General features: G+C 41.1%; 2 protein-coding genes across 2 annotated transcripts in view; one reads left to right on the top strand and one right to left on the bottom strand.

Annotated features, from left to right (window-relative positions):
• Positions 1-944, bottom strand: part of scfd2 (sec1 family domain containing 2) — an 83,509-nt gene extending 82,565 nt beyond the window's left edge. Inside the window, exon 1 of the mRNA XM_051376289.1 lies at positions 22-944. Within this exon, the coding sequence (XP_051232249.1) occupies positions 22-835 (814 nt within the window). The 5' untranslated portion in view covers positions 836-944. The remainder of the gene's footprint in view (positions 1-21) is intronic.
• fip1l1a (FIP1 like 1a (S. cerevisiae)) lies at positions 934-25,500 on the top strand. The gene is made up of 13 exons (XM_051376299.1): positions 934-1,566; positions 1,691-1,754; positions 3,695-3,750; positions 4,238-4,324; positions 4,468-4,583; positions 4,748-4,818; positions 6,770-6,872; positions 6,977-7,073; positions 10,913-10,967; positions 13,817-13,872; positions 14,378-14,564; positions 25,012-25,158; positions 25,253-25,500. The coding sequence occupies exons 1-13, from the start codon at positions 1,491-1,493 to the stop codon at positions 25,335-25,337; spliced, it is 1,200 nt and encodes a 399-aa protein (XP_051232259.1). The 5' UTR covers positions 934-1,490; the 3' UTR covers positions 25,338-25,500.
• Positions 25,501-25,531: the final 31 nt, after the last annotated feature.

The raw sequence follows: 25,531 nt of genomic DNA, 5'->3' as shown, positions 1-25,531 counted from the left end.
CAAAAAGCAGGGAGAGTTCACCTGTGAGATCCATTGTTCGGTCCACAAAGATGATTGATGCTTTATTAGGGGCTGTCTTCCTTCGGTTTTTGGCTTGAGGGTGATTGGCCAGTTCCCCCGCTATGATGCGGCTCATTGGACCCACAGCAAAACTCTCTTCCCTGGTGCCTGTCGCCTCAAACACTGAATTCAAAACTGCAGCCAAGGACTTGATTTCAAGTTGCAGTTCAACCGGGAGAGAGTGCACGTCTACATCAACCAGGCTTCCAAATCTCTTCTTCTCTGGTCGTTTTGCATTTATTGACTCCAGATCAGGTGAGAGCAGGGGAAACAGGTGAGCAAACATGGGTGTGAGGAGTAGCTGCTGTGATACAGGGGCGAACACCACTGGGACATGCATGACTTCAGCCGTGTAGTTCATGTTTCCCATCCACTCGCACAGCTTTTCCTCAAACTGCTCAAACACAGGGTTGCTTTCCATTTCTGTCGTGACATTGTTGGCGAGCAGGTGCACGGAGTGAGCCACGGTGGTGATGACAACACAGTACTGGAAGTGACTGAGGGATATGATGTCTTTAATGATGTCGATTGTTCTGCCCTTCAACAGAGTGCTCACCACAAACACGGCTTTCGGTTCATTCGCAGCGCAGGCTTCAAAGCTCGAAAACTCTTTTAAATTTCTGGCTCCAGCCTCCAACAGGAGGGCAGCACCCCCGCTCCAATGTAGAGCCTCTGCACACTTGTCGTCCATAAAAACAACAGCTTTCTTTACCTTCGACAGCACCTTCTCCCACATCTGGAGCGGGAAGTGCGTGAAATCATCCGTCGTCAGCATGTCGCCAGCTGTCAGTGTGAGCTAAACGCAACGGAATCAAAGACACATCAGAAATGTCAGCTAAAGTACGTTAGCTCCCAACCAAAACAAACACACGAGTCTCTCAAAGGTGACGTGGCAATCGCGCGTCGCAGCATTAACACGTCACTCAAGCTTTAACTCGTTGCTATGGCAATAGCCAGCATCCAGCAACTCGCAAGAAGTAGATAAAGTGCACTTTTTTTTTTTACAGATTTATCGATGAATGTTTGGGTATTTCATTTTATGACTGAGTCTGTAGAATCCACTGCCATTACTATAAACGACATTTCAACGGCTGAAAATGAAACAAATAATTCAAAGGTTATATAACGTTACTCAATTCTTAAAAACGTTAAAAACAACGTTCAAACCTGTCCCAGCGGTTGAGCTAACGTTAGCTGTCAGTTGGCCAACCCAGCACGAGACAATTTCTGACCAATGACAGGGCTGGGTTTATGAGACATGAGCTCACTTCCTTTAGTTGTCTCCATAGAAACACCTTAAACTGTCAGTTGTACTGATACGGACAGGACCACAATAACTTTATTTAGACATCTATTACTATTAGCATAGCTATTATTTAGTTTGTTTGTTTGTTTGTTTGTTTGTTTCAAACGTCCTTTAATATATTAAAATGTCCTCATCGGAGTCAGACTCCAAAGTTGTCACCGAAGATGAAGATGAAGATGAAGAGGAACAAATATATCGATGTAAGTGTAAACCATTAACAGTAACGTTATAAGTTATATTAACTTAGGTTTAAACAGGTCAGCTGCATATTTATTTATTTATTGTTTATTCTCTAAATGTTTTAACCATGTCTGTGTGTTTAAGTGATTTATAACATGAGCACCACAGGTGACAAGGAAGAAAAAGAGAAGGTTCAGACCCCACCCAGGTGTGTATACTGTGTGTCATATTGTGTTTGGTCCCACTGTATTTGCCATGATCGCAACCTTTTCACTTTTAATATGAATACCTGTCAAAAATAATGTTATAGGCATAACACTACATTTCAGTAAAACCCCTGGATATTTATGATATGAGACTATTAATACTGTTTATTCACCTATCTCACTTATATAATTCTCCCTTACCTCCCTCACTTTGAACTAAGGTTTGAGAAGTTCAAAGCACACCGATTATTAGTGACAGTGAACGGTGAATATATTCAGAGTGCACTGTGATGGCATGCTCATATCCAATTTGAACCGAGTGCGTTACAGTAATGAACTATTCAGACATAAAAACACTTTTCACGGTACAATAATGACAGTGATCATTATAGTTGCACAATACATGTGTGCCTGAAATGTGCAGCCAGTCATGTGGAACATTAAGAAGTATTTTAATGCTCATTAAACCTGCTGCCAGACGAGCAGTGTTTATTTGTGAGCTGGGAAATGTGGATGTGAGCAATCACACAATCGGAGCGCTGACGATATCTGTGGTCTGCATTCTCCGGCCTCTTTGCCTCAGAGTAAATGTAGCATAGCCTGACAATTACAGTAACTTACTGTAACGCTCACCAAAGCTTCAACAATAGTCTTGTTTTTTGTGGAGATGTTCTGATACCATTTTTTGCCACCCTGATACGATTCCGATACCTAAACTTTGAATATCGGATACATGTGCATTAAGATATAGAGTATATTATTAGTTTTTAACAAGTGTATACTAGTAAGCCTGTATGATCGCTATCATTGTCGTATGGCCTAGCTCAGGTTAAACCCTCTGTCAGCGCCAGAGTCAGAGTATGGCGGGTCATGACTGCGCTATCCTGGGGAAAAAATGACAAATGGAATACAGCTGGGAAGTAACAGACAGAACAGAGACACGAGTACCCCCCGATACCCGATACATACCCGATACATTTTAGGCAGTATCAGAGGAATTTACGATACTTGTATTGGTATTGGAACAACTGTACTTTTTTGTGTGTGTGACTTTAGTCTTTTTCTGTATTTGTGACTTAAATTGGATGTGTAAGGTATTCAAAGTCAAGTGTATTTGTTTTTGGTTTACTTAAATCCCTGATGCCTGATGGTTAGAATGATCCACTTTAAGAATATGAGCAAAACATGAACAGTTGCTGAGCATAAGCTATCTCTATAAATAAAGGTGTGCCTCTTTTCAGATAGGTTAATCGTGTTTGCCTTTGTGTCAAGCAGTAACTAGCTGTTGAACTGTTTTTTTTTTTTTAATAATAATGTAATATCATTCCCTAAAAAAAACTATGAAAGTGGGCACTTAGCCTGTAATAAGGGTAGTCTGAGCTACCTCAGCTCAGCTAAAAATAGCTAGACTGCTCCAGCTCTCATATGTACTATTCACATTATTTTGTATTTTTGTCACAACACCTGCCAAATAAACTGCTTTTTGACATATTAGTGGATACTAGTATTGTTTTCATGTGCATCTTTTATGGGGTAATTTGAAAGCTGTCCAAGATGATGAGAAGTGACAATGACAGTGCCAATGAATACAATGATTTTTGTGCAACCATGCAGCCAAGCATATGACAGTATAACTGTTCACTATCCATCTTCTGACAATATAATGTTGAATGTTTCAGCCTTTTATTGTGTTTGTTTGCCTTTTGGGCATAATATGAATGTGCATTATTTGTCAGGAACCCACTTCTGTCAAAATACAGCTTTGAGATATTTTCGTTGTTTTGTTTTTTTGTGATCTATTTGTCTTGCATGTGGAGGTGCTATCTGAAATTAGGTTATCGGCTCTCAACTCAAACAGCAGTGTTTTTCAATGTTCAAGTTAATGTCATGATGATGGAGATAACTGTGTTGACAATGTGTGTGCCCTTTTGTTTTCCTGCAGTTCTGGGGCTATACCTGTGCATCTGAAAATTGATGCTGAAAAGACACATGCAGTTGGTAAGTAGGTGCTCTGACACACTGTCAACACATACAAACACATAAGCACAAAAACAGCCAGGAATGTCTTTGTATTTCTTTTGTAATTCATTAAACAACCGACTGATAAGCATTCAGCCTCCAAAAATGCCCAGTTCATGCATTTTCCTATTGTTAAAACAGCAAAGAAATGAACTTTTAACCTCTTAATAGTACGGCCTAATTTCAATATAGCTCTTTAATGAAACAGCAAGTTGACTGCTCAGACGACCCAGGGAATATTTGACCTTAAAAAGTGGACTTTTGCACATTCCTTACACCACCATCAACATTAGCTTTATCATTAAACTGAAGCAGTTTAATGATGTCTAAAAAAAATGTCCCATGGCCTTATTAAAAATGAATAAGTGATTATCTTCTACATTAAAATTCTTGGCAAATATACCTGTCACAATTCTGAGATGTCTCTTTCACACACCTTGAATAAATCCTGTCAAATGTTTCACAGTTGACAATACAGAGAGACCAGACATGGCTAGCATCCAAGACATCCCAGTGATGGCAAATACAGAGGAGACACCATGGGAGAAGGCTGGTAAGAAGTGGACTTAGAGCCTGTAGATGTGGGTGATTCTCTCCATGGCGTTCTCTCTGTGTGCATTTGTTGAGTGCAACTGTGTAGTCAATAATTACTGTATATGCAGACTTGTTCATTACTATTTTGTGCTTTGCTTTTAGGTGCTAACATCTCAGATTACTTTAACTATGGTTTTGATGAAGAAAGCTGGAACACCTACTGCAAGAAACAGTCGAAACTGCGTGCAGCTAATAGAAAACTATGCACTAAAATCATGGTAAGACAAGATGTTGCCAGATGATAAACTTAATAGGGAGAACATAATCTGAAAACATGAATCACAACAGATACTATTGCTCTTGGTTTAATTTGAACTAGAAATGAATTATGGGAAGATTAGAGAGCGATGGAGTGTGAAATTGTTGTTGTTATTCCACTCAGATCCAGAAGGGGCATCCTAGACATAAAGAAAAAGTGTCTGCTTATCCTTCCTCATCTACATTTGCTTTCAGGTTGGTAACATGTCTTCTACCTACTGTCTGTGTCCTCGGTACTCCACCCCATATCCCATTCCTCACTATAGCTCCAAGCTTCGAGCCTGGAGAAGCTGGCAGCTGGTTGTTTCACTTTGTTTGTGACACAACAACTATCAGGCTGATGCCATCTGTTTTCTCTGATCCTAAGATGGGCTCAGCATATTAGGGTTGTACTGGCAAGGGATCAAAAAGTGTTGAGGTAAACAGAGAAGGTTTCATAGAAGGTTTGTAGACACACGCAGAGCACTATGAAGGGATTTGTCCAAAAAATTACCAATTACTAAATATTTACTTTCCACCGCTTTCCACACTTACAGTGGTGGTAAGTAAATAAGTGCATTTACTCCAGTACTTAAGTTTTAACATACTTGCACTTACTCGAGAATTTCCATTTTATGCCACTTTTTACTTTTTACACCTCTACAATTATCCAGCAGTACAACTACTAACTAGTTACTATTTCTAATCAGCTAATAAAATTTGATGATAGAATCATACATAATGTTAAAATCTACAACTTGACCGGCCGCAACATGAAAATACTGCTCACATGTTGACACATCAGTAATTCTACTGTCTAATAAATACTTTTGATACTTTACATACATTTTGCTCTTAATATTTTACAGTATTCTTGACATGTTTTTAATGTGTAAAAAAAAAAAAGCAATATGGTAAAAACCCAACCTATCTAAATGAAATGGTTCAGCTCTGTGTTGTCAGTTTGCTCTGTTTAGTGCTGTGCGTATGGTCCTCTTCACGTTAATGTGAAGCATTTAAGGGGAAGTTTTGAGCACCGGAGCTGTTAGCCTGGGCCCATGGTGCTTTACAACCCAGTTACAGTCTCCCATCATTTATGTATACACTCATGAGCAGCAGATGCGTGTCATGATAGTAAATAGCATCCAGTCACAGCATGCATTTTGTGCTTTTATTTATGGGCCAGGTGCTGTATGCCTGTAAATGCTTTTGCTCATACACAACAGCACCTTTTTCCTAGCTCTCTCCTATTTAGTTGAACAGTTGTCGAGGAAGCTGACTGACTGACCACTTAATTAAAGATTTGTCCCTTATGACGTTCCCCTCCATCGGCAAGGTTTCCCCTCAGGGGAGGTCATGTGGATCTGAGCGCTGTGTGGCGTCATGCATCTCCCTGTTTGTTAGTGACAGTGCTGGACCGGAGGGGAACCAGGAAGTCATACTGTAGCATGCCAGAGACAAAAACACACTCCATTATGTAGTGGAAGATATGTTCAATGAGGCTTTGATACAGTGGCTGTCTCATTCTCTGAGAGTCTGAAATGCGATGCTTGCATAAGGAAACTGTGTGATGTTATTTTAAATGCTACTTCGTGTTGTATCAGAATGTAAAAGGAACTATGTTCTCCCTCTACAACGCTATTGTCTTAAAATGTTCATTTGGTGTGTATTTCAGAGCTGAAGGGAGCAGAAGAGACATTAAGGAGCTCCAAGCAATTCCCTATTGAGTTGCCATTAGATGTAGTTGTTATTGTTTCTGTATGTTTTTTGCTACTGTTGATTAAGTCCTAGTGACAGAAAGGGGTTAGTGTCCCATCTGTGTGTGTGTGTGTGTGTGTGTGTGTGTGTGTGTGTGTGCTCGATCGGGTTGGGGTGGGGGTTGGTGTGGGCGCTGTTTAGGACCGTAAAGGGTTGTTTTGTGAAGAAGGCGAGATGACCCAGATAAGGAGGTTTAATGCGTTAATGGACCTATGGGGGGTTGTAGTAGGGGCATGGGGGGTGAGATTAGGACAAAGTAATGTCCTGTTTTTAAAAATGTTATATAAATGCACATCAGATCCACATGTTGTTTAAGGTGACTATCTTGAAGTTAGGCTCACTTGTCAGTTTTTGCATGGATGTGATGTATTGTTGTATTGTACTGTTTATTATATGACCTGATCAACAGACAACAGTCAAATGCTACTAGAGATGTGTTTGGAGGACAACCTGGGCCCAGCAGCAGAGTGGAAGGGCATCGATGTCTAAGTGATGAAGGAAACAATACTCAGGTTGTGTGTGTGTGTGTGTGTGTGTGTGTGTGTGTGTGTGGGTGGGTGGGTGTGAAACAAAGACACAGTCACTAAAGTTATTAATACCTATGTTTACATTGCAGGTGGTTACTGAGATGTTCCCTGAGGAAAGAAGTACTTTTTATAATCTGCCCTCTCCTTCCAACTACAATTCTCTCTTTGCATTCACCCCTCCACAACGTAAGTATTGGTAAAAAGCAACACATGTTATATACATGCTCATTCACAATATCCTTACTTAATGGCCGATTATTCTTGCATTTTGCTCATCTGACAGACACTTTGATTATGAACGGATGATTTATCTTTTAAGATGCTGGGGGAGTAAATTTTAGTGGAATACGGAGATTTCGGGTGGAAAGGGCCCCAATAGAACTCCCCTGGGCCGCATCACGCATCATGCAGCTGCACAAATGACTAATGGCAATCTGACCATGTGTGTGTTTGCGAAGCTGCAACACGTGTCATAATAAATAATCCTGTGGAGTTGAAGGACAGAGGTGAACACTGGTGAGTGTGTGCATGTGTACGCATGCGTTTGAAGACATTGTATGGATATATGTCTTTCAGGCTGGTGTCTGTAGTGCCATCCAGGTGCTTTCGGTCTTTAGACTTCCTCTTGGTCTTTGTAGTGAATCAGATAGAAATCCAGGAAGGCTCCCTGGCCTAAGCTCACAGCTGAGCACATGCCATATCTTCATCTTCAAAGGTTCCAAAATAGATGCGCTGGTTTAGACCCCCTTTTTACCCCACACACACACACCCCCTGTGAGCCCCATACTGCCTGGTGAACCTGTGCCAGAGCTGCTAATATAACCAAAATATCAAACATCCTGCCGACTGCAGCTTTGAACAGTCAACTCCAGCTTTGAAGTGTATTTGCGTAGCTTTTTATCTAGGCCACTCCCATTTCTTTAAGTTATAGGGCCGGCCTCCTTTTGTGATGCAAATGTGTAACATGATAAAAATAGCCCCTGGTAAAAAAAATTGCTAGGCCAGCATATTGTGGCATGAGAAATGTGCTGAACAGACTGACTGTAGGGAATAGGGCAGAGGGAAAGAAGGGGTTGTTGTTTTCTCTTTAATTTTTTGATTTGTTGTTTTCATATAGGTCACATTAGATGCCAAGTGTGTTTGATAGGTGCAGATTTTGGAGTGGAACTGTGTCATTGCAGGGTTGTTCCTGTGTCATCTATCAGTGCAGCACAGCGCACAGCCAAGGTGAGGCTGTTTTGCGCAACTGGTTAGTGGGTCACTACAGTCAGTGTAGCAACACAGCATGTATGTGAGTGTCCTTCCATTTGGCACTGATACATTGAAGATCATAGCTGAGCAGATGTTCAGTTTTTTCAGAATTGACCATACAATTGCCATATGCCCTCAGATCAAGGTTATTGATCAGAACTACTGACCTCTATAGCTTTGTCACTATCTGATCTTTTGAATCGAGAGGAGGAATATCAGCTCTCACAAAATATGTATGTATCTCAATAAGAATTAGAAGACAATAAAAAAAATGTTCCTGGCTTTGCCATCGTTTCCAAGAAAACAAAACTTTAGTGCAGCAATTCCTGATCGATTACATCAAAAGTCTGCACCCAGTATTGATTTTAAGCTCTAGCCTTGAAAAAGCAAGCCTTTTTTCAAGAATCATTTGACCAGCAGCTAATGGCTATGCTCTTTACGGACGGCAGGGCAATCACAGGACACTGTCACGACATGAGGAATTGTGCACATCTGTCTGTGATGATTGCATCTCAGAGTACACAAGACACAGTAGCCTTTACCTAAGCAAATAAAACTCAGACCTCTACTGTAGTGCAGAAGGGCAGCATGTGGTTCGATGTGAAATATCAACTCCCATCTAAAACCCTCCAGCCTGTAGCTCTGTGAAACATTAGCATAAGAGAGAAAGCCACGCAAGCACAATTGGCCGCAATTAGCCCTCAGCCATTAGCTCTCTCATATGCTGCCAAGCATGGGATTCCAGCCCTCATCAAACACTCATTCGAGATCACCACAGGTAGAAGCAATTACTCACTCACGCTAACATTCATGGCATGTGTGTGGACAAGCTGGTGTTTACTGTGAATGCACGTGTCTGTTTGTGTGCGGACCACACCGCATTTCTTGAGCACAATTGCTGTGGGAAGGTGATGCTCCAGTTTTAATCATGCTTTGATACATACGTATGGTATTTTCACATAGTAATTTATTGTATAAACTCTTGGTGTTGTCTCCTGCAATCACTTAATCTATTTGTTGTAATGAATCCTTATCCTTGTTTGCATGCAGCACACTCCATGTTCCTGATGAATCACACTGTTGTCTTTGGGTTTGTTTTTCTTGAAAGGAATTGCCTGAGGTCGTCCCTCAGTGCTACACTTCAGGCCTTTCTTTTTCAGACTGTTGCATGTGTGTCTTCCCTTGGGCATCCAGGTGTCTGAGGTATCAAAGGCCTTGCTGGGTCAGTCTTCCATAGTGAGCAGTTCAGGCCCTCTCAACTCTGTGGGACTTGTATTTGAAAGGGAAGGAAGATGTTCTACATTTCACTGACAAAGCAGGGAGCCCTGCGCTCTTTTTTCATATTCAAGCTTGAACTTCCAACAGTCCTTATTATTCTTCCTCTAGTTTCAGCCATTTTTTTGTGTTCTCTATGTTGTTGAAAACTGCTCTGAGCCACTCTCACGTTAGGGGTCTTTATGGAAGAAAGAAGGGGATGGTATCCAGATGTGAATGTGTGTTTTTGCCTTGGCTCTTCAAAGGAATCTCTATATGTGTGTGTATGCGTGTGCACGCATTTGAATGTGTACTCAGTGCAGCCTATGTGTTTTAGAAGTGATTGTGTTGCTCGGTCACGTAAAATTTGAGCATTATAACAAGTGGGGCCATTAACTGTGCACCCAAGCGTTTGACTCGTTCTGTTTTATTGATGAAGGTAAAGGCAAGTAGGACTTGCCACATTTTGTTGCTCTGACATTTTGAGGCTGATCTAATTTCTCTACCTTAAAAGGATTCGCACCATAAATTATTAGGTTATGTTGTTGATAATGGGTGATGTTTTTGAATTTGTGGCTTGTGTTCCTGTTCTTTGTTACCATTATTCATGCTGACACATTGATCTTCCCACACTTAATGTGCCTTCCTGATATTTCCATATCCATCCAGCAGAAATATCTGCTCTGAGTTGGACAATATTTGCCTAACTTTTGCCATAGGCTTCTGTCTGTTATGTCTTATGTTGACTGTGTTTTACTCTAATGGCTGTCATTCCAAAATACATTTTGTTTGGATGTTTTTAGGTCATCACAAAGTAAAGTGAAAGGTAAATGATTTAAACCTTAGTGTTAGGAAAACATTTTATCTGATTCAGGAATATGCAACATGTGTTCCAAATTTGTAACTAGGCTAGGGTTGTTTGAGCAATTTTGCATGGATTTATAAAGTATAATGAAAACAAATTTTTGCTTACAGGTTATACAAGCCTATTAAACCCTGTCTCTGTATTAATGTGCCGACACCTGAACTGTCTTTTTGGTCAAACTGTCTGCTGATTGTGAAACAAGCTCATCTTCAGGAAAGGTGTTTGCAAGTTTGACGACACAGGGAGTTTATCTTTTGCTATTAAAGCAAATGAGCAAGTGAAAGATAGCTAATAATACTAAAATGAGGTTGTGTGTTGTTGTGTCTACTCCCTCCCTTGGCTAACAGGAGCTGGCAGTAAAAATGACTCCATTGCATTGGGAACGGGACATTCCAAATTAGGGGGAAAACCAGGGGAAAAAATTGAAAAAAATTGCAATGGGACATGTATTATATAATGTATTTTCATTGTGAAAAAGTTTTAGAAAACATCTGAACTGTATAGATGGAAGACATAATAATATAGATGAAGTGGGTAATGAACTCTTTCATCAGGGTATAATTGCATTATTTGAAATCGCAAGATCATTCCATATAAAGTCAGCCTGTCAGGAATCTTACTCAATAGTCATAGCCTTGTCTTCTCCTCCATGCAGCTTTGCCTCACCGACGAGAACCCCCTCCTCTCCCATCCCTTGATACTTTGGACAGGTGAGTCCATGAATTTGTCATTATGTGGTACCACAGAGGTGTGTATGTGGTGATTGTGGTATAGGAGCAGGAAAAACCGCAGGTGGGATGGAGAAAGTGTCAGGGAAACAGTAGGATGGCTATTCAGGGAGGTTTGGCTCAGGTGCAGGCACAGGTAAGAAACAAATTCAGCAAAAATGTGGGAAGAAGAGAAGAAAAACATTAGTCAGAGACTGGATGAAAGATCATTAATAAAGTGTGCATTAGTGCTGAAGATTTAAAACAAAATAATTGCTGTTGGACGCAGTAATTTCTGAGGCAGACCTAGTGTCTCTTGTTTGACACCAAAGGACAAACCGTATTTAGGTTTTCTGACATGACTGCATTTCATTCTGAGCTGGATCACTTTTATCACTGTGCTCTGTTGTTGATCTTGCAGCTGGACCAATGGCCAAATAAGGGAGAAAGCAAGAAAGCAACCTTGTTTGTCCCTGTTTATCAGTATCCAGGGCATCCCCTACTCCCCTCTTCCGATCTATGTCACAACCTGTCTGCAAACTCCCACATTTCAGCTCTAATTTACACTACTGAGATCATAAGTGGACCACGATGTACCAGAGGCACTCCTGCATTTTCTTACAGGGCCCTAAATGCATCTCCACTCCAGTTTTGTTTGCTGCCTAACTTGTTTCCCTTGGATTTTGTCTGTATCTAGCCTGTCTCATTCCATCTCACTGTTTGTCTGTCTCTCTAGCTTCCTGTTCCTTCATCTTTTTTCTCTTTTCTCAATCCCACTCTTTCCCTTTCTCCTAATTTGCTGTGTCTACGTGTGCCTAAATTCACTCTGTACTCAGTCCTAAAAGATGGTTTTTCTCACATCTCAGTCCATCTGCCAAATCCTCACATCCTTCAGGGACTTACTGTTCCTATGAACTCTGCCAACCATCTCCCGTATGCTTTATGAATCATTTCCTTTTAACTTTTCTCTAACACACACATGTGTAGTGTCTACACAGATAGTCCCAGCCTCTCTGTTGGTGCACAGCCTTTCCCTGGGGGATATTAGGAACAGCAGGTATTTCTGGCATGACCTGAGCCCTGGCTTCTCATGCTGTGAAGAGGGCCAAGGGCCCAAAGGGGTCCCAATGTCCATATTTAGTTTTTGAGCAAGAGTTCTGTTCATTTCTGCAGTATCATGCTGCCGCTTAACAGTAATGGTTTTCAGTCACATTCTCACTTTCAGTCTAAATGAAAAGAAAAAAAATTAAACCTGGCACAACTGTACCTGTAGCTGAAATTCACAGCAAACACTTTCCAGTGTAAATAGTTGTATATGGCTTTTATTGTGATGTTGATACAGGTTTTGAGTGATAATGACTGGCAGTAGTGTACTTTTTTGGCAGGGATTGAAGATAGTTTAACAATCTATGTTTGAACATCATCACTTTTTTTGGTCTATTAATTTTACACTATGTGACTGGTGAGGTGAAGAGCTCCAGACAAGGGGCCATAAGAGGGGGATGGATGAGTTATCATACAACTGTTGGAAAGAGGCTTAATCTGGGGGATAATAACACACAACTTAGTAGCATATTTTAAGTCCAACATGTCAGAATAAATAACCGAATAACTAAAACAATGCCAGAACAGATATTCACCCAACAGTCTAATGTTACAGCAACAATGTTGACAAACCAGAAACATATTGTAATTCAGTTCAAACTGATTTTAATAACTCTCACCCAGTTATGTGATTTGACAGTTTTGTTGTTTTTTGCAGGATTGTATTTGCTTGAAATGGTCCAGATCTGATGAACAGATGCCAGTTTAAATATATTTTTCAGGAAAATATCCATATAAAACAAAAGTATCATCTAGATCAATAGAGAAATATGGGTTATGATACTGCATAAAAATTGGTTTTCTATATTACCCAGCTCTAATTTTGCATCTCAAATCTATGCTTTTATTGTCCTGTGATGTGTGAAAATCATAATAGGAACTCCTGTTGCATTTTAAATGGTGTTAGAATCATCAGTGTGTATGTTGATGAAACACAGAGGCCACAGAGTGAGAGGTGTGAGCACTGCATAGTGCAGAGTGCTTTGACGAGCCATTACACATACAGTTATTATCCCCCTGTTAGGGCCCTGCTAGCAACCACATGTTCACTCACCCAGACTCATTCTTCCATTCACTCATTCTGTCTCCATTCACAAACAAGCCTCTACATCTCTTTGTCTCTGTTACACCAATATAAAAAATGTAGAGAGAGAAAACTGGCCAGGCCAGTGCTGACGTAGCACAGGGAATGATGGATCTGCTTACTACGTGGATTTGTGGCACGGTGTGTTTGGACTCACACCTGGAGGGGAGCAGTTCCATTGGATGAACTTCGTACACACCTTCAGTGCACTAGGAAGTTTTCAATTGGAAGCGGGTGTGGGTCCAGGCCACGTGGCGAGGCAGAAGATCCAGATAGTATCAGTAATATGCCCTCCATCCGTTCCTTGTGGGTTGACGAGCACACACTGCGCTTTGACAATGAGCCAGTCACTTCAAACACTTGGAAAACAGCTGTGTATTTGGAAAAGTGCTTTGATCATGTTGCAGACCCGTCCACTTGTTTTTTTATTCATTGATTCATCGGTAAATGTATTTGCTTGCTCTGTTTCTTTTTATTATATCAAGTTGAATGATAACTGGCAATACATGTCTGCCAGGGATAGATGTTAACAAGGAAGTTAAAAAATACTATAATATGTTGACTTCAGATGTCACCACAAACAGAACAAAAAGATCTAAAACAAAGAACTGTAGTCATGGGGTCATGTAGATATTTTATGTTTACTTTTTGTTTTCATTTTCAGTGGTCACTCTAAAGGCTCTGATGACCCCTCAACTTCACTGTGTCCAAGCTCATCAGGTACATATCTCCTTCTGTTAAAGTCCAGAATGCATGTTTCATAATGATGACTTTAGTCTATGTGCTGCACACAGTGTACCAGTGGCCCTGGAAACCTACAAATCTTTTTAGACAGATCAATGTACATTTACAGCCTTTTGAAGGTTTTCTCTGATTGTTTTCAGCACAGCATTTAATATATTTTATTTTATTTTCAGTCAAAAACACTTTTAGTACCTGCCCTGTATATTCTCTTTGAACTTCCAGCAAGTGTATGTCCTAAATATGTTCTTTGACTGAATGTTACTGTTGAAGTCTTGCCCTCAGAAGTTACATTTATCAAACATAAGTACTGTTTTTGAAGGATGTCAACAGAAAATGACATACTGTAATGTGCTGGTCTGAATACAGTGACTTGGTGAATGCTTAGTTTATGCATTGAGTAAATTGGAAACTGATTTAGTTGCCATTTGCTGCTGTCTATGGCCCTCTTCAGTCAGCTGTATGGCTCTGTTCTTTCTACTAGGTGTGTCACCCTCAATCCCAAAGACTATGACCTCCAGAACTGGATGGATTGAGACTGCCAAGGCCTGGGAATGCTACATATGGCAGGACAGGTGTTACATGAACACAACCAGAGCCAGAAAGCATGGCCATAATAAACACAGTAAAAGAAATAGAAACAAGAAGAACCCTCCCTCTTCATACAACAGGTGGGTCTCAGTGACTTGAAGTTGTAAATATTCAGTTTATTTAATGTATGTAATTCTCAAGTCTGTTTCCCTTTTGTATATCATGTTGCTGAAGCACAAGACCTGTGGCCTCTTCCTTCACATGTTGTTCTCTCCACTCTTGTCTTGGCTGCCTCTGTATAAATGCAAATGTCTGCTGTACAGCTGTGGCCTTCTGGATTGGGCAACATATAGTATATTGGTTCTGGTCCAGATATCCAGTCTGGTTTGGGCTCCTTCAATATGTGCATTTGCAGCCTGCCTCTCTCTCTGATTGAAAACTTCAGAGGAAAGACAAAAACAGAACAAAGAACGAGGAGGAGGAGGAGCAATCAGTCTGTTTGCCAGGTGAGACAGGAGATGAGTGCAGAGTTTGGTGTTGGCATCAGTGCTGGGTAATATTTCAGCATGACTATAAGGAGTACGTGATAGTCTGTAGCTTAAAGGACCAGATTTTGTTGGATCTATTGGAAGAATATGACAAAAAATATAATATAATACTAATTGAGTATGTTTTCATTTGTTTATAATCACCTGACAATAAGAATCGTGTTTTCGTTAGACCTTAGAATGAGTCCTGTATATCTACAGAGGGTGCTGGTCCTCTTCCTTGGAGTCTGCCTACTGTACTGTTCTACAAACACTGGCTCCACAAAGGGTCTTTCACATTTTTGTGAAAGGGGAGAGTGAGGCGAAGGGAATTCAGTTTGTTGCAGTCTGCAATTGAAGATGCTGCTAAATCTAACACAGTAGTCCTTGAATATGTAGCACCATGTTAGTTTTGTGTGGCACTGTAAAGTGCAGTATTTTCTTAGTGTCCATTGTTTCAGAGGGTGGAAAGTTGCAGCTGGGATTGTGCTCTAAATCTGTGAGTGGTTCCTCTCTCATATATCCAGCTGATAGCTATAATATAACCATACATGACTGTTGTGAGAAAATGCCCACTATTGCAAAAGTGCATTAGACTATTGTGACAGAAATCAAGACTTTTGCAGGGTCAGGAGAAATTATTGTCAGCATATGCAAAGCTGGGTGTTTTCTTTTGTTGTCTTTTTTGTTCTGGTGCAGTGAGACAGGCCAGAGTGCAGTCTAGATGAGGGAATAACTCGCTGTATTCGCCAGCTACTGCCAGGAAATAATTGAGTGTTCGCTCCTCTGCATGGAGCTGAGCCCTTCCTCCCTGTGGCTCACGGATGATAAGAGCCAATCTGATTTCCACTCAAAATTTTGCATAGTGCCCTACTACCCTACAGTCTGACAGCCGGAGTGCTGCCATACTGTATGTGTACTCAAACACTCATTCTAACATGCATGCACGAGCCAAATCCTGCCCTACATTTTCTCTGCACACTCAGTGTTGACCAGTAGCCAGCTGTCTATTTAATTATTATCAACTCAGGCAGCTGCCAACTGTAATACACGCAGGCACATCTTCCCTCCTTCTCAAATACTTCTCAGTTGCTTTAAGGCTTATACTCTATGAAAAGATGAGTGAGACATTTTGCTCTGCCAGAGCATTCCTCAACAAAACTGTACATGTTAGCTATCAAGGATACTCCTGCCTTTGCCCTTGACCGAGGCGCTGGACTCAGATTTGGGGTTGGGACTCATGCGTTGGGACTCATGCATTGGACTAATTTCTTAGTCTGTGTCTGCTGTTGCAAAAGCTGTAATGCTGTTGCTAACAATGAATTCCCATGTCAGCAAGTACTAGAGCTTCACTGTTAATGAACTTGCATGAAAATAAGTGCAAATGGACAAACTGGAATATCTCTTACTGTACTGAGCTCACATACACGGTTCTGCTTTTCAGCACTTCTACTTTAAGTAGTGAGCTTTTGCTGGAGTATTTGTGTGCAATAGATGACTGGATTCAGGTTATGTATAACAAGCTCAGAACAGTCCTGTGGGTCAAATGAGGGAAGTGGGACATGGGGACAGCTGGGAAGCTGTAGGCTAACTGAGGAGATAGGAAGTGTGTGAATCACATGTGCGTGACAGACACACAGGGAATGCACAGGAGAATTGTGTACTTACACCATAATGTCACAGTCACAAAGGACTATTCCTGTGGCCCAGAGTCCAATGTGTGCTGCTCACACCTTCTGGGCTCCGTCAATGTGTTTGCCCTACATTCTAGTCACATGATCAGGCTTCACACTGCGCGTGTCACACACACGCTCATATGTACAGGTTATGTGTTTTCTGTTACATTGATTTATGACTGTGCTCCAAGCTATTTTTAGACTGGAACCGGAGGGATTCATTGTGTGTGAGTGTGTGTGTGTGTGTGTGAAAGGGAGAGAAACAGATGGAGCCTTCCATGGCTGTGTTGCGAGCCACCCTTATTGTTCACTGGTGAGGTCAGTGCGAGTGTTACATTGTATTTTTGGGCTGCTGATGCAGGAGCTGTGCTCGGTAGCCCACATGTCCTGTGCTGAGTCACACACAGTCAGTGTAGCAGGGCAGCCCTCTAGACATCAGCTACTAGTTATCAGCTGCGGTTGTGACCGCATGCCACGGATTTACCACCACCGCTAAGATTCCATGAGCTTAACACTCACATTTTCACCCATGCATTTATCCAGTGAGTGATGTGCTGTGTGTTTCCCTCCCTTCTTGCCTCCAACACCCTACCTTTTCACTAATGGGTGTAGGCCGAGGAGCTGATTGGCCATTTGGTCAACACTGTGACTGCAAATCACATCTCTGGATGATAAATGTAGCACTCATCTTTCCAGCTGGCACTGCCTCACACTCTGTCATCACCTCTTTGTGCACATAATGCACACACTTGCACAAGACAATGGCAACACGCAACATTCCCTTTTTGCCATGGCCAATTTTTTACACATGACATTGGTTAATACGTTCAAAGAGATGTAAATCTCATTTAAATACCCTTTGGCTGGCTTGATTGTTGGTTGACAGAAAAGCTCGCACACATATGGCAGTAGGTTCATTGGATAGTAATTGAGTGGAGGAGTCCCGGTGTGATGAGGAAATTAAAAAGATAATTGTCTCCCTGCTTAAACTTGCACTAAAAGCTTCATTAGAAACTGCTGTAAGGCTAGTTTCAGTGTTAACAAAAGGTCTAGCTGACTCAGAATATGGAACAAGAACTGATAATTGAAAAAAGGCAGCTGTAATACAATGCGCTGAAACCAAATTAAGGCATTGCTAATTAAGAACAGCAAAAACATTGCAATAACATTTTATTGCCTTAAAACAAATTTGCACCTGTCAACAATAACAACCTCATTCAATTTGCATCAGTGCACAATGGAGTGATTTCCTTCCTTAGCTGAAAACAGAGTTACATTCTCATAAGTTTCATAAGTCTTGCCTGTAGAATCCTTAGTGCAACTTCGATGGCAGCTTTGTGATTTGGAGCAAGAGCCCTGTCTGTCTTCCAGCTTTTGTTTTAGATTTAGGAGGCAGAGCAAGATCCAAATTGCCCATTTCCTTCTACCGTAGGCAGAGAGGGGTACAGTAAACCCTGCCTTTTACTTGATTTTCCTCTGCTGCTTTTGTGCCTGATGCCACTTTTATCCTGGCTTCAGGGTCTGTCCTGGGGCCTGTATATTCTCCCACCTACATCTGTTTTTATTTTTACTTCAGTTACTTAGCCCTTAATGTGACATACTTTTTGTCTTTCTGCCTCAACTTCATGCATGAAACTCCTTTCTTTCCAGAGCCAATCCCGGGGTCTGTACCTAATCAATTTTAATGTTTCTTCCACTATGGCCGTGCACTCAATGCTACTTTCTGTCTTTATTAAACTCTGTCAATATTAAAAATACAGCATCACTTCCTGGCTTTGCTTTACAAACATAGTTGCCATACATCCCTCTGCATCTGCTTTTTCTTTTCCTTGCCACTGAAAGCCAGCAACAATTTACCCGCTTGCTTGCTTTGCCTGGGTTATACTCTCTTCCCAAGGGCACTGTGTGCTGGTTATCTCTTACAAAACATGTTTGTTTCTCACACACTCAGCAGCAGTTTTCACTTATTTTCTTTTGTTAGTTTAAATTGACCTAAGCCCCAAATTTTGTTAGATTTTACACTCACCCTCCTATGGAAATATTGGCTTCTAACTAGTATCTTTGTTCTGTCTGGCGTCTTTACACAATCATGCTTCCCTTACTAACCAATGGTGGTCCATTTAGCCAAATCAAACAATCTACGAAAGCAAGTGAAACACTGTATTGGAACAGTATTGGTGGGAAAAAAATACAGTTCTACTTAACCAGCAGTGTTCTTCCTTAGAAACCCAGGTTGCTGTGAAAATAAAATACAACATTTTCACTCAGTTAAATCTTATATTTATAAAATATTTATATCTATCTATTTATTTTATGATCCCTCCGTCACTTTGTGAGGTGACACCATACCTTGCTACAGGCCTGTACCATGCATCAAGATTAGTGGGTTAGCTCATCTTTTCTGCCTATCACCATGGTAACCTTTGTTGCACAACTTTAGAGAGTCAGATCAATCACAGACCAATCAGCTCACTGGAAAAATAACCCATCATCATTATTCCTACAGGATCCTGACATGGACATAAGTACTGACTTTATAATAAAGGGATGAATGATAAAGAGCATTAGATATTTTTATAGATCAGTAGAATCATTTTGCTGTTCCACTCTGGCTTTAAAACAGAGCTTCTAATAAATGGAGAGATGGTTTTTGACAATATAAATATATAATGACGATTATAGCTGCATTTTAATTGCGCAAAGCTTCTTTCATCCTGCCAGGATTCCTGACAGTGTTGATGCTTTTACACTCGTCTATTCCATCAGTGCAGCTCAGAATAACATGAGGTGACTTTGTGATGATAATTGGAAATAAAAAGGCATAGCTACTTTCCTCTCCTCTCTCTTCTTCTCTCTGCTTTGGCAGCAGAAACAGTCTGACATTACTTTAACTCTTTTATGTGCATCACATGTTCATCATCAGACAAAAAAAGCGAAATTATTTACTCTATACGAAAGATATATATAATGATTCCCACACTTATTTACAGCCTTTGCCTTACTTTGAAAAATATTTGTCAGGTTTCTGCAGCTTCTTATTGTATTCTAGTTATGCAATTAGATTATATTGTAAACATTTCACCTCATAGCTGTTATCACTTAAACCAAATGTTCTTGGGCAAAACGTATTATTTGCACTCAAGCATGCATTAAATATTGATAAATCCTTAGATGAAACAGCAAGGCAAGCCTTAGGTTCTAGTGAACATATTTAACCAATTAATCGTATACACTAATATATCAATGACAAAGTAGTAATGTACCAGAATCCTGTCTCTGTCCAAACAAAGAACTGAAATAAAAATGGTGTTGAGAGCAGACAGATTGGGTAAAACTTGTTTTGGTGCCAATCTGTGTGTTTGTGACACTAAAATTAGGATTTAGCTTAATTAACTTTCTTCAAATTCACATTAGTGTATTTTTAGGCTTCTGATGCACATTTAGGGAAATAAAAACACGGTAAGTGCCTTTGAGGATTGACTGTGTAGTTGCTTTTAGACACATAGCATCATGGGATGTGTCAGTTAACCAAATGAGGTCACATGAGTGTAGCATATTTTGCTTCAGTGAAACTTGGCTGCACTCGCACATCCCAGACAGCAGCGTTGAGGTTCCGGTCACAGTTTGTTACGTGGAGACAGAGACTGTTCCAAAAGTCAGGAGAAGAAGGGTGGCGGACTTGCACTTTATGTGAGTGAGAGGTGGTGCAATCCCAGACATGTCAGTGTGAAGGATTGTCTCTGTACCCCGGACATTGAACTGCTGGCTGTGGGAATGCGCCCGTATTATTTGCCGAGGGAGTTCACGTCCACCATTGTTATCGCTGGCTACATCCCCCCGTCAGCTGATGCAGCGGTGGCCTGTGAAGTCATCAGCTCTGCCACCGCTAAACTGCAGACTGAACATCCGGATGCGTTGACGCATATGACGCCACAGCCCTTCCCCCCTTGGCAGGTCAGACCACAACCTGGTCATGATGACTCCCAAGTATGTCCCTCTTGTGAGAAGGCAGCCTGTGCACACCAGGACAGTGAGGAGGTGAACTCCGAGAGATGCTGAGGACGTGAAAGGACAACTACAGGAGGAAGCTGGAGGCCAAACTCCAACAGAACAGTGTGAAGGATGTGTGGACGGGAATGAAGCACATCACGGGGATGAAGGGGAAAGACAGGCAGACATCTGAGAGCCTGGACAGAGCTAACCAGTATAACCAGTTTTTCAACAGGTTTAGATCAACTCCTGCAACGAGCCCATATGCATCTGGATGGTGGGGGAGGCGCTGTGAGGATCACATTCTTTGATTTCTCCAGTGCTTTCAACACCATTCAGCCTCTGCTTATGGGTGAGAAGCTGCGGGTGGTGAGTGTTGATGACACTATGATCTCCTGGTTTACTGACTACTTGACAGGCAGGCCACAGTTTGTCAGTCTGGGCAGTATCCTGTCTGACATGGTGGTCAGTGATACAGGAGCTCCACAGGGAACTGTGCTTTTTCCCTTCCTCTTCACCTTATACACCACTGACTTTCAGTACAACTCTGAGTCATGTCACCGGCAGAAGTTTTCTGACGACTCAGCTGTTGTCGGGTGTATAAGAGGGGGAGATGAGGGTGAGTACAGGACACTGGTAGACAACTTTGTAGAGTGGTCCGAACAGAATCACCTGAGGCTGAATGTCAACAAGACCAGACAGATGGTGATCGACTTCAGTAGGAAGAAGAGGATGCCTTCACAGCCACTACGGATCAGGGGGGAGGTGGAGGACTACAGATACTTGGGAGTGATGATCGGCAATAGACTGGACTGGAAATCTAACATCGAGGCTGTGTACAAGAAGGGGATGAGCAGACTCTATTTCCTGAGGAAGCTGAGATCCTTCAACGTGTGCAGCAAGATGTTGGAGATCTTCTACAAGTCTGTTGTTGCCAGCGCCATTTTCTTTGCCGCTGTGTGTTGGGGCAGCAGCATCAGAGCCAGCGACACCAACAGCCTTGATAAAATCATCAAGAAGGCTGGCTCTGTACTTGGTCTCAGGCTGGAGTCTTTTGAGTCCGTGGTGGAGAGGAGAATGCTGAATAAACTGTTATCCATCATAGACAATGATCAGCACCCTCTCCATCACACAGTGGTCGGACAGCCGAGCACCTTCTCTCACAGGCTGCTCCAGCTCCGCTGTCGAAGGGACAGATACAGGAAATCTTTCCTGCCACATGCCATCACACTGTACAATAACAGCCAAAACTCTGGTCATAACAATACAGTCTCCAAGCACCTTATATGTTTTATCTGTTCACTGCACCTTATATTTTTACTTTGCACTACAATTATACCGCTTATTTAAACATTTTATACATTTTTTATATTGCATTTTATATTGCTTTCTTGTGTCTAGGTTGTTCTCTTTACTTGTGTTGTTACTGTGTGTAATGCTGCTGCTACACTGCAATCTCCCAGCTTGGGATCATTAAAGTCTATCTATCTATCTATCTATCTATCTATCTATCTATCTATCTATCTATCTATCTATCTATCTATCTATCTATCTATCTATCTATCTATCTATCTATCTATCTATCTATCTATCTATCTATCTATCTATCTATCTATTAGTAGAATCTACATATTAATTGGCTCTAATATGTAAATATCAAGCATGATTATTACAGAACAGAATAGTACATGGGTACAGGAGAGAAGAGAGATAGAGGGTGAGACAGTAAAGCCAAATAAGGTTGTATTAATTTTAAAAGAGGTTTTTTTTTATATTTATTTTTTTTATTTGATCTACGTGAGAACAAACCCTTGCCTATACAGAAAAGCTGGTGTATTTCTGACCCCAAATTACTGCCACACTTGCACAGCCATGTTTCTTTTGGCGACCAAATTCTCCACCATATTCTAGCTGAAATAACAGCATGAGTCATTAGGTGTTACATTCTATCCCTCCACTCGCAGCTGCTGTTTATTTTTGTGGATATTACTTTCAAGTTAATTGTGTCAATCAGGAATTGTGTTTCATATCCGCAGAGTGGCTCACTTAATCATTTGGGTTTCTCAGTTAAATGACTGCAGGGATGGAGTAGGCAAAATTACCCCGCGGCAGGCTCAGGCCTGGAATTAAAGCTGTGATACTGCCCACCCTGACATGCCTGGGCACTAGTAATGAATAAAATCTTAAAATTTGAAAACAAATCCTGAGGCTTTTATGCTATAATTTACTCTTTCTAACAGTCTCCTTGGGAACTGTTTGACTGTGTTCTCAGTGTTATGCGAGGTGGTTGTTTCTGTGTTAAAGCTAATGGCTCTGAGCAAGAACAAATGCGGGCCTTGGGTCCTAATCCCCGCTGCTAAGAGCTGTCTCCAAATATTGAATATATTTAGCTTTGTACTTGCAACAACTCTGCCCCTTAAGGCTCCCTCTCTTTTCTGTGTTGAGCAAGTGAGTGGTAATAATTACACCAGCCATGTGTGAGCTGTTTGCTTAGGCAGCACAGTATCTGTACTTTTTCCGTTTTGAGCGAGATGATACTTCTAGTGGCCGAGAGAAATGCCTTCAGTGTGATGATTCTTAAAGGTCAGGTTGACTATTCTAAAACTGAAAATTGCAGACTGTGCCAAGGTGTCTGGTTTTAAGGTGAGGGAGTGTAAGAGAGAATAAAACAGTTGTGAATGTATACACAGTACAGTTTTCCCCTTTGGCAGACAGAAAGTTTTTTTCTCTTTAATCATACAAACAGTTTACAATATCATCTGTATTCATTGTATTCTCTATGGACCTCCTCTATAACTGGAGCCCCTCCCACTTATTATGATCATCCAATCTGAATTAGCATCACCTCCCCCCTGGAAAACTAAGCACAATTTACATAATGTAAGATTATCTAGATTATGTATTGGAGAAAACAAGTAGGTACTAGCTATTGTAGATAGTTAGTTATAGTCCCCATTGTGCAGAAGCAGGCAGAGCTGACATTGACATCTTCACTGAGCTTGTTTATCTTACATACCAACTGTGGAAACGTTTACATGGCTGATTAACTAAAACATAATGAAGTGAGAGTCTAGTAGTGGTAACGTGTAATTATGTAATCTCATTTCGGGAGGAGACAGTGCTGCAGCCAACCAGCCTCTGATTACTAGAGACGCCCTCTGAAGGTCACACTGTAATAGACTGCATCGTTCAAAGGAGGCAGCTACTGATATGGAATCCTATGCCTGTGGTTCCCAAATGTTTTTAAACCATGGCACCCCTTCATACACTTACGCTAAAAATGAATAAAAATGAAGAGTGTTAATAGGTAAAAATGCTTTTTTTTTGTCCAGTTTAAAAGTTGAATTTGCTTTCATTATGCATTTGAACTTGCCGATGATGCATTGTGTGTGGCACAGCTATTCTCTATGAAAAGCTACGGCTAGACTCTTTTTGTCAGCTCAAGTTAATTCGGCAGTGTAGAGGGCTGAGATGTATCAGCATGTTTGAGCTTTATTGTGCTTTATACAGTGACAAATATCTTGCTTGCTCTGACTTTCTATGACTGCTGTGCACCTGAAAACCTGTTGCCAAAAAGCATGTTTCTTGTTACTCTGACAACTGGCAACCATGAGCTGTTGTCACCAGCCTTAGCTGCGGCATAAGTGATTTCAGTGCTTGTTGCCTAGACCTTTTATTATGTTTGAAGACCTAATATTAAAATGTTATTTTCAATGGTGAAGTTATTATTCATTTGTAGTATGAAAAATGTAATTAATCTTGGCGCTTTGGACTGTCCTTAAGGAACCCCAGCATGCAGCAGCTCTCACTATGGGAACAACTGCACTAGAGTCTTTAGTTGAAAACGCACGGGTTGCACCAAAATCAGTGATCAATCCCTCCTCTGGTGGGTGTAGGTATAGTGAAATCAGCATATTCTCTCCACTGTCACCATGCCCCCCGAATATGGGTTTGCATGCATGTGTTTTCAGAGGTCATATGAGGGGAGAGAAGATGTGAAGTAATGATCAGTATTGTGGTCTCACAGGACTGCAGGTCCTACAGTGAATAATAGATTTTTTAGCTTAGAGGATACTGCAGCATGGCTGCTTGGGTTTAATGTAAAGGGCATGCTGTGACACTAGTGTTGGGCTCACTGTTACTCAAAGTCTTGGCCAGGGGGGAAGCTGCAAAGGCTCAGGCAGGCAAGCAGCAGGCACTGTGGTTAAGGTTTTGGTCCCTTGAGTTCTAACTTATCTCTCTCTCAGTGGAGAAAATAGGGAAAAGGCCAGAAGTCTCATTCCTGTGGGCCATGAGTTCTTTCTCCCTTTGCATTATTTCCCAAAGAAAAAGCCTTGAGTTTCATCAATAACAAATGGAAAAAATGCACTGCATATGTGTATGGTATTTTTCAGTACGAAGGAACAAAGGAGGCACAAGGACACTACGGAGCAACGGCACAAGCGGCGCAGTTTTGACAGATTCGGTGGAGGAAAAGAAGAACAGCATCAAGAAAGGAGGCACAGAGACAAAAACGAAGGATGGCAAAAATCATCATGCAGGTCAAACAGAGACACACACTCTCATACTCCCAATGAAAAAAAAGAACAAAAGGCAGACTTATAATGTGATTGTCATCTATGTCCTCAACAGCAGCAGTAGCAGCCGCAGGAGTCAGAGGGACAGTGATGAGGACAGAGACAGTCAGAGTAGACACAAACCCAAAAAGGCCAAAAAGTAATAAGGACAAGAAGTTCTCTGCTGATCAATAGAGACAAATAAAATCTTTCAGTCTCTCAATATATAATGAGAGAAACTGCCTTGTAACATTTTACTGTATGTTTTGTCAGAAAAGAGTTTAATTAGATTTTATTAGTGAAAGAGATGAAATGTATATATTGTGTACAAAATGTTTATGTTGCATCAGCTTTTAGT

This window comes from Dicentrarchus labrax, unplaced genomic scaffold (assembly GCF_905237075.1).
Source record: "Dicentrarchus labrax unplaced genomic scaffold, dlabrax2021, whole genome shotgun sequence".
NCBI lineage: Eukaryota > Metazoa > Chordata > Actinopteri > Moronidae > Dicentrarchus > Dicentrarchus labrax.
Note: the sequence above shows the minus strand (reverse complement) of the source record. Positions and strands in the feature narration are given on the sequence as shown.

What these genes read in the sequence shown, in the direction of transcription:
- fip1l1a (XM_051376299.1), top strand. Translation starts at nt 1,491, where the DNA reads ATGTCCTCATCGGAGTCAGACTCCAAAGTTGTCACCGAAGATGAAGAT. An exon ending in AACTATGCACTAAAATCATG is followed by an intron (nt 4,584 to 4,747) that starts GTAAGACAAGAT and finishes TATTCCACTCAG; the next exon opens with ATCCAGAAGGGGCATCCTAG. An exon ending in ACTGTGTCCAAGCTCATCAG is followed by an intron (nt 13,873 to 14,377) that starts GTACATATCTCC and finishes TCTTTCTACTAG; the next exon opens with GTGTGTCACCCTCAATCCCA.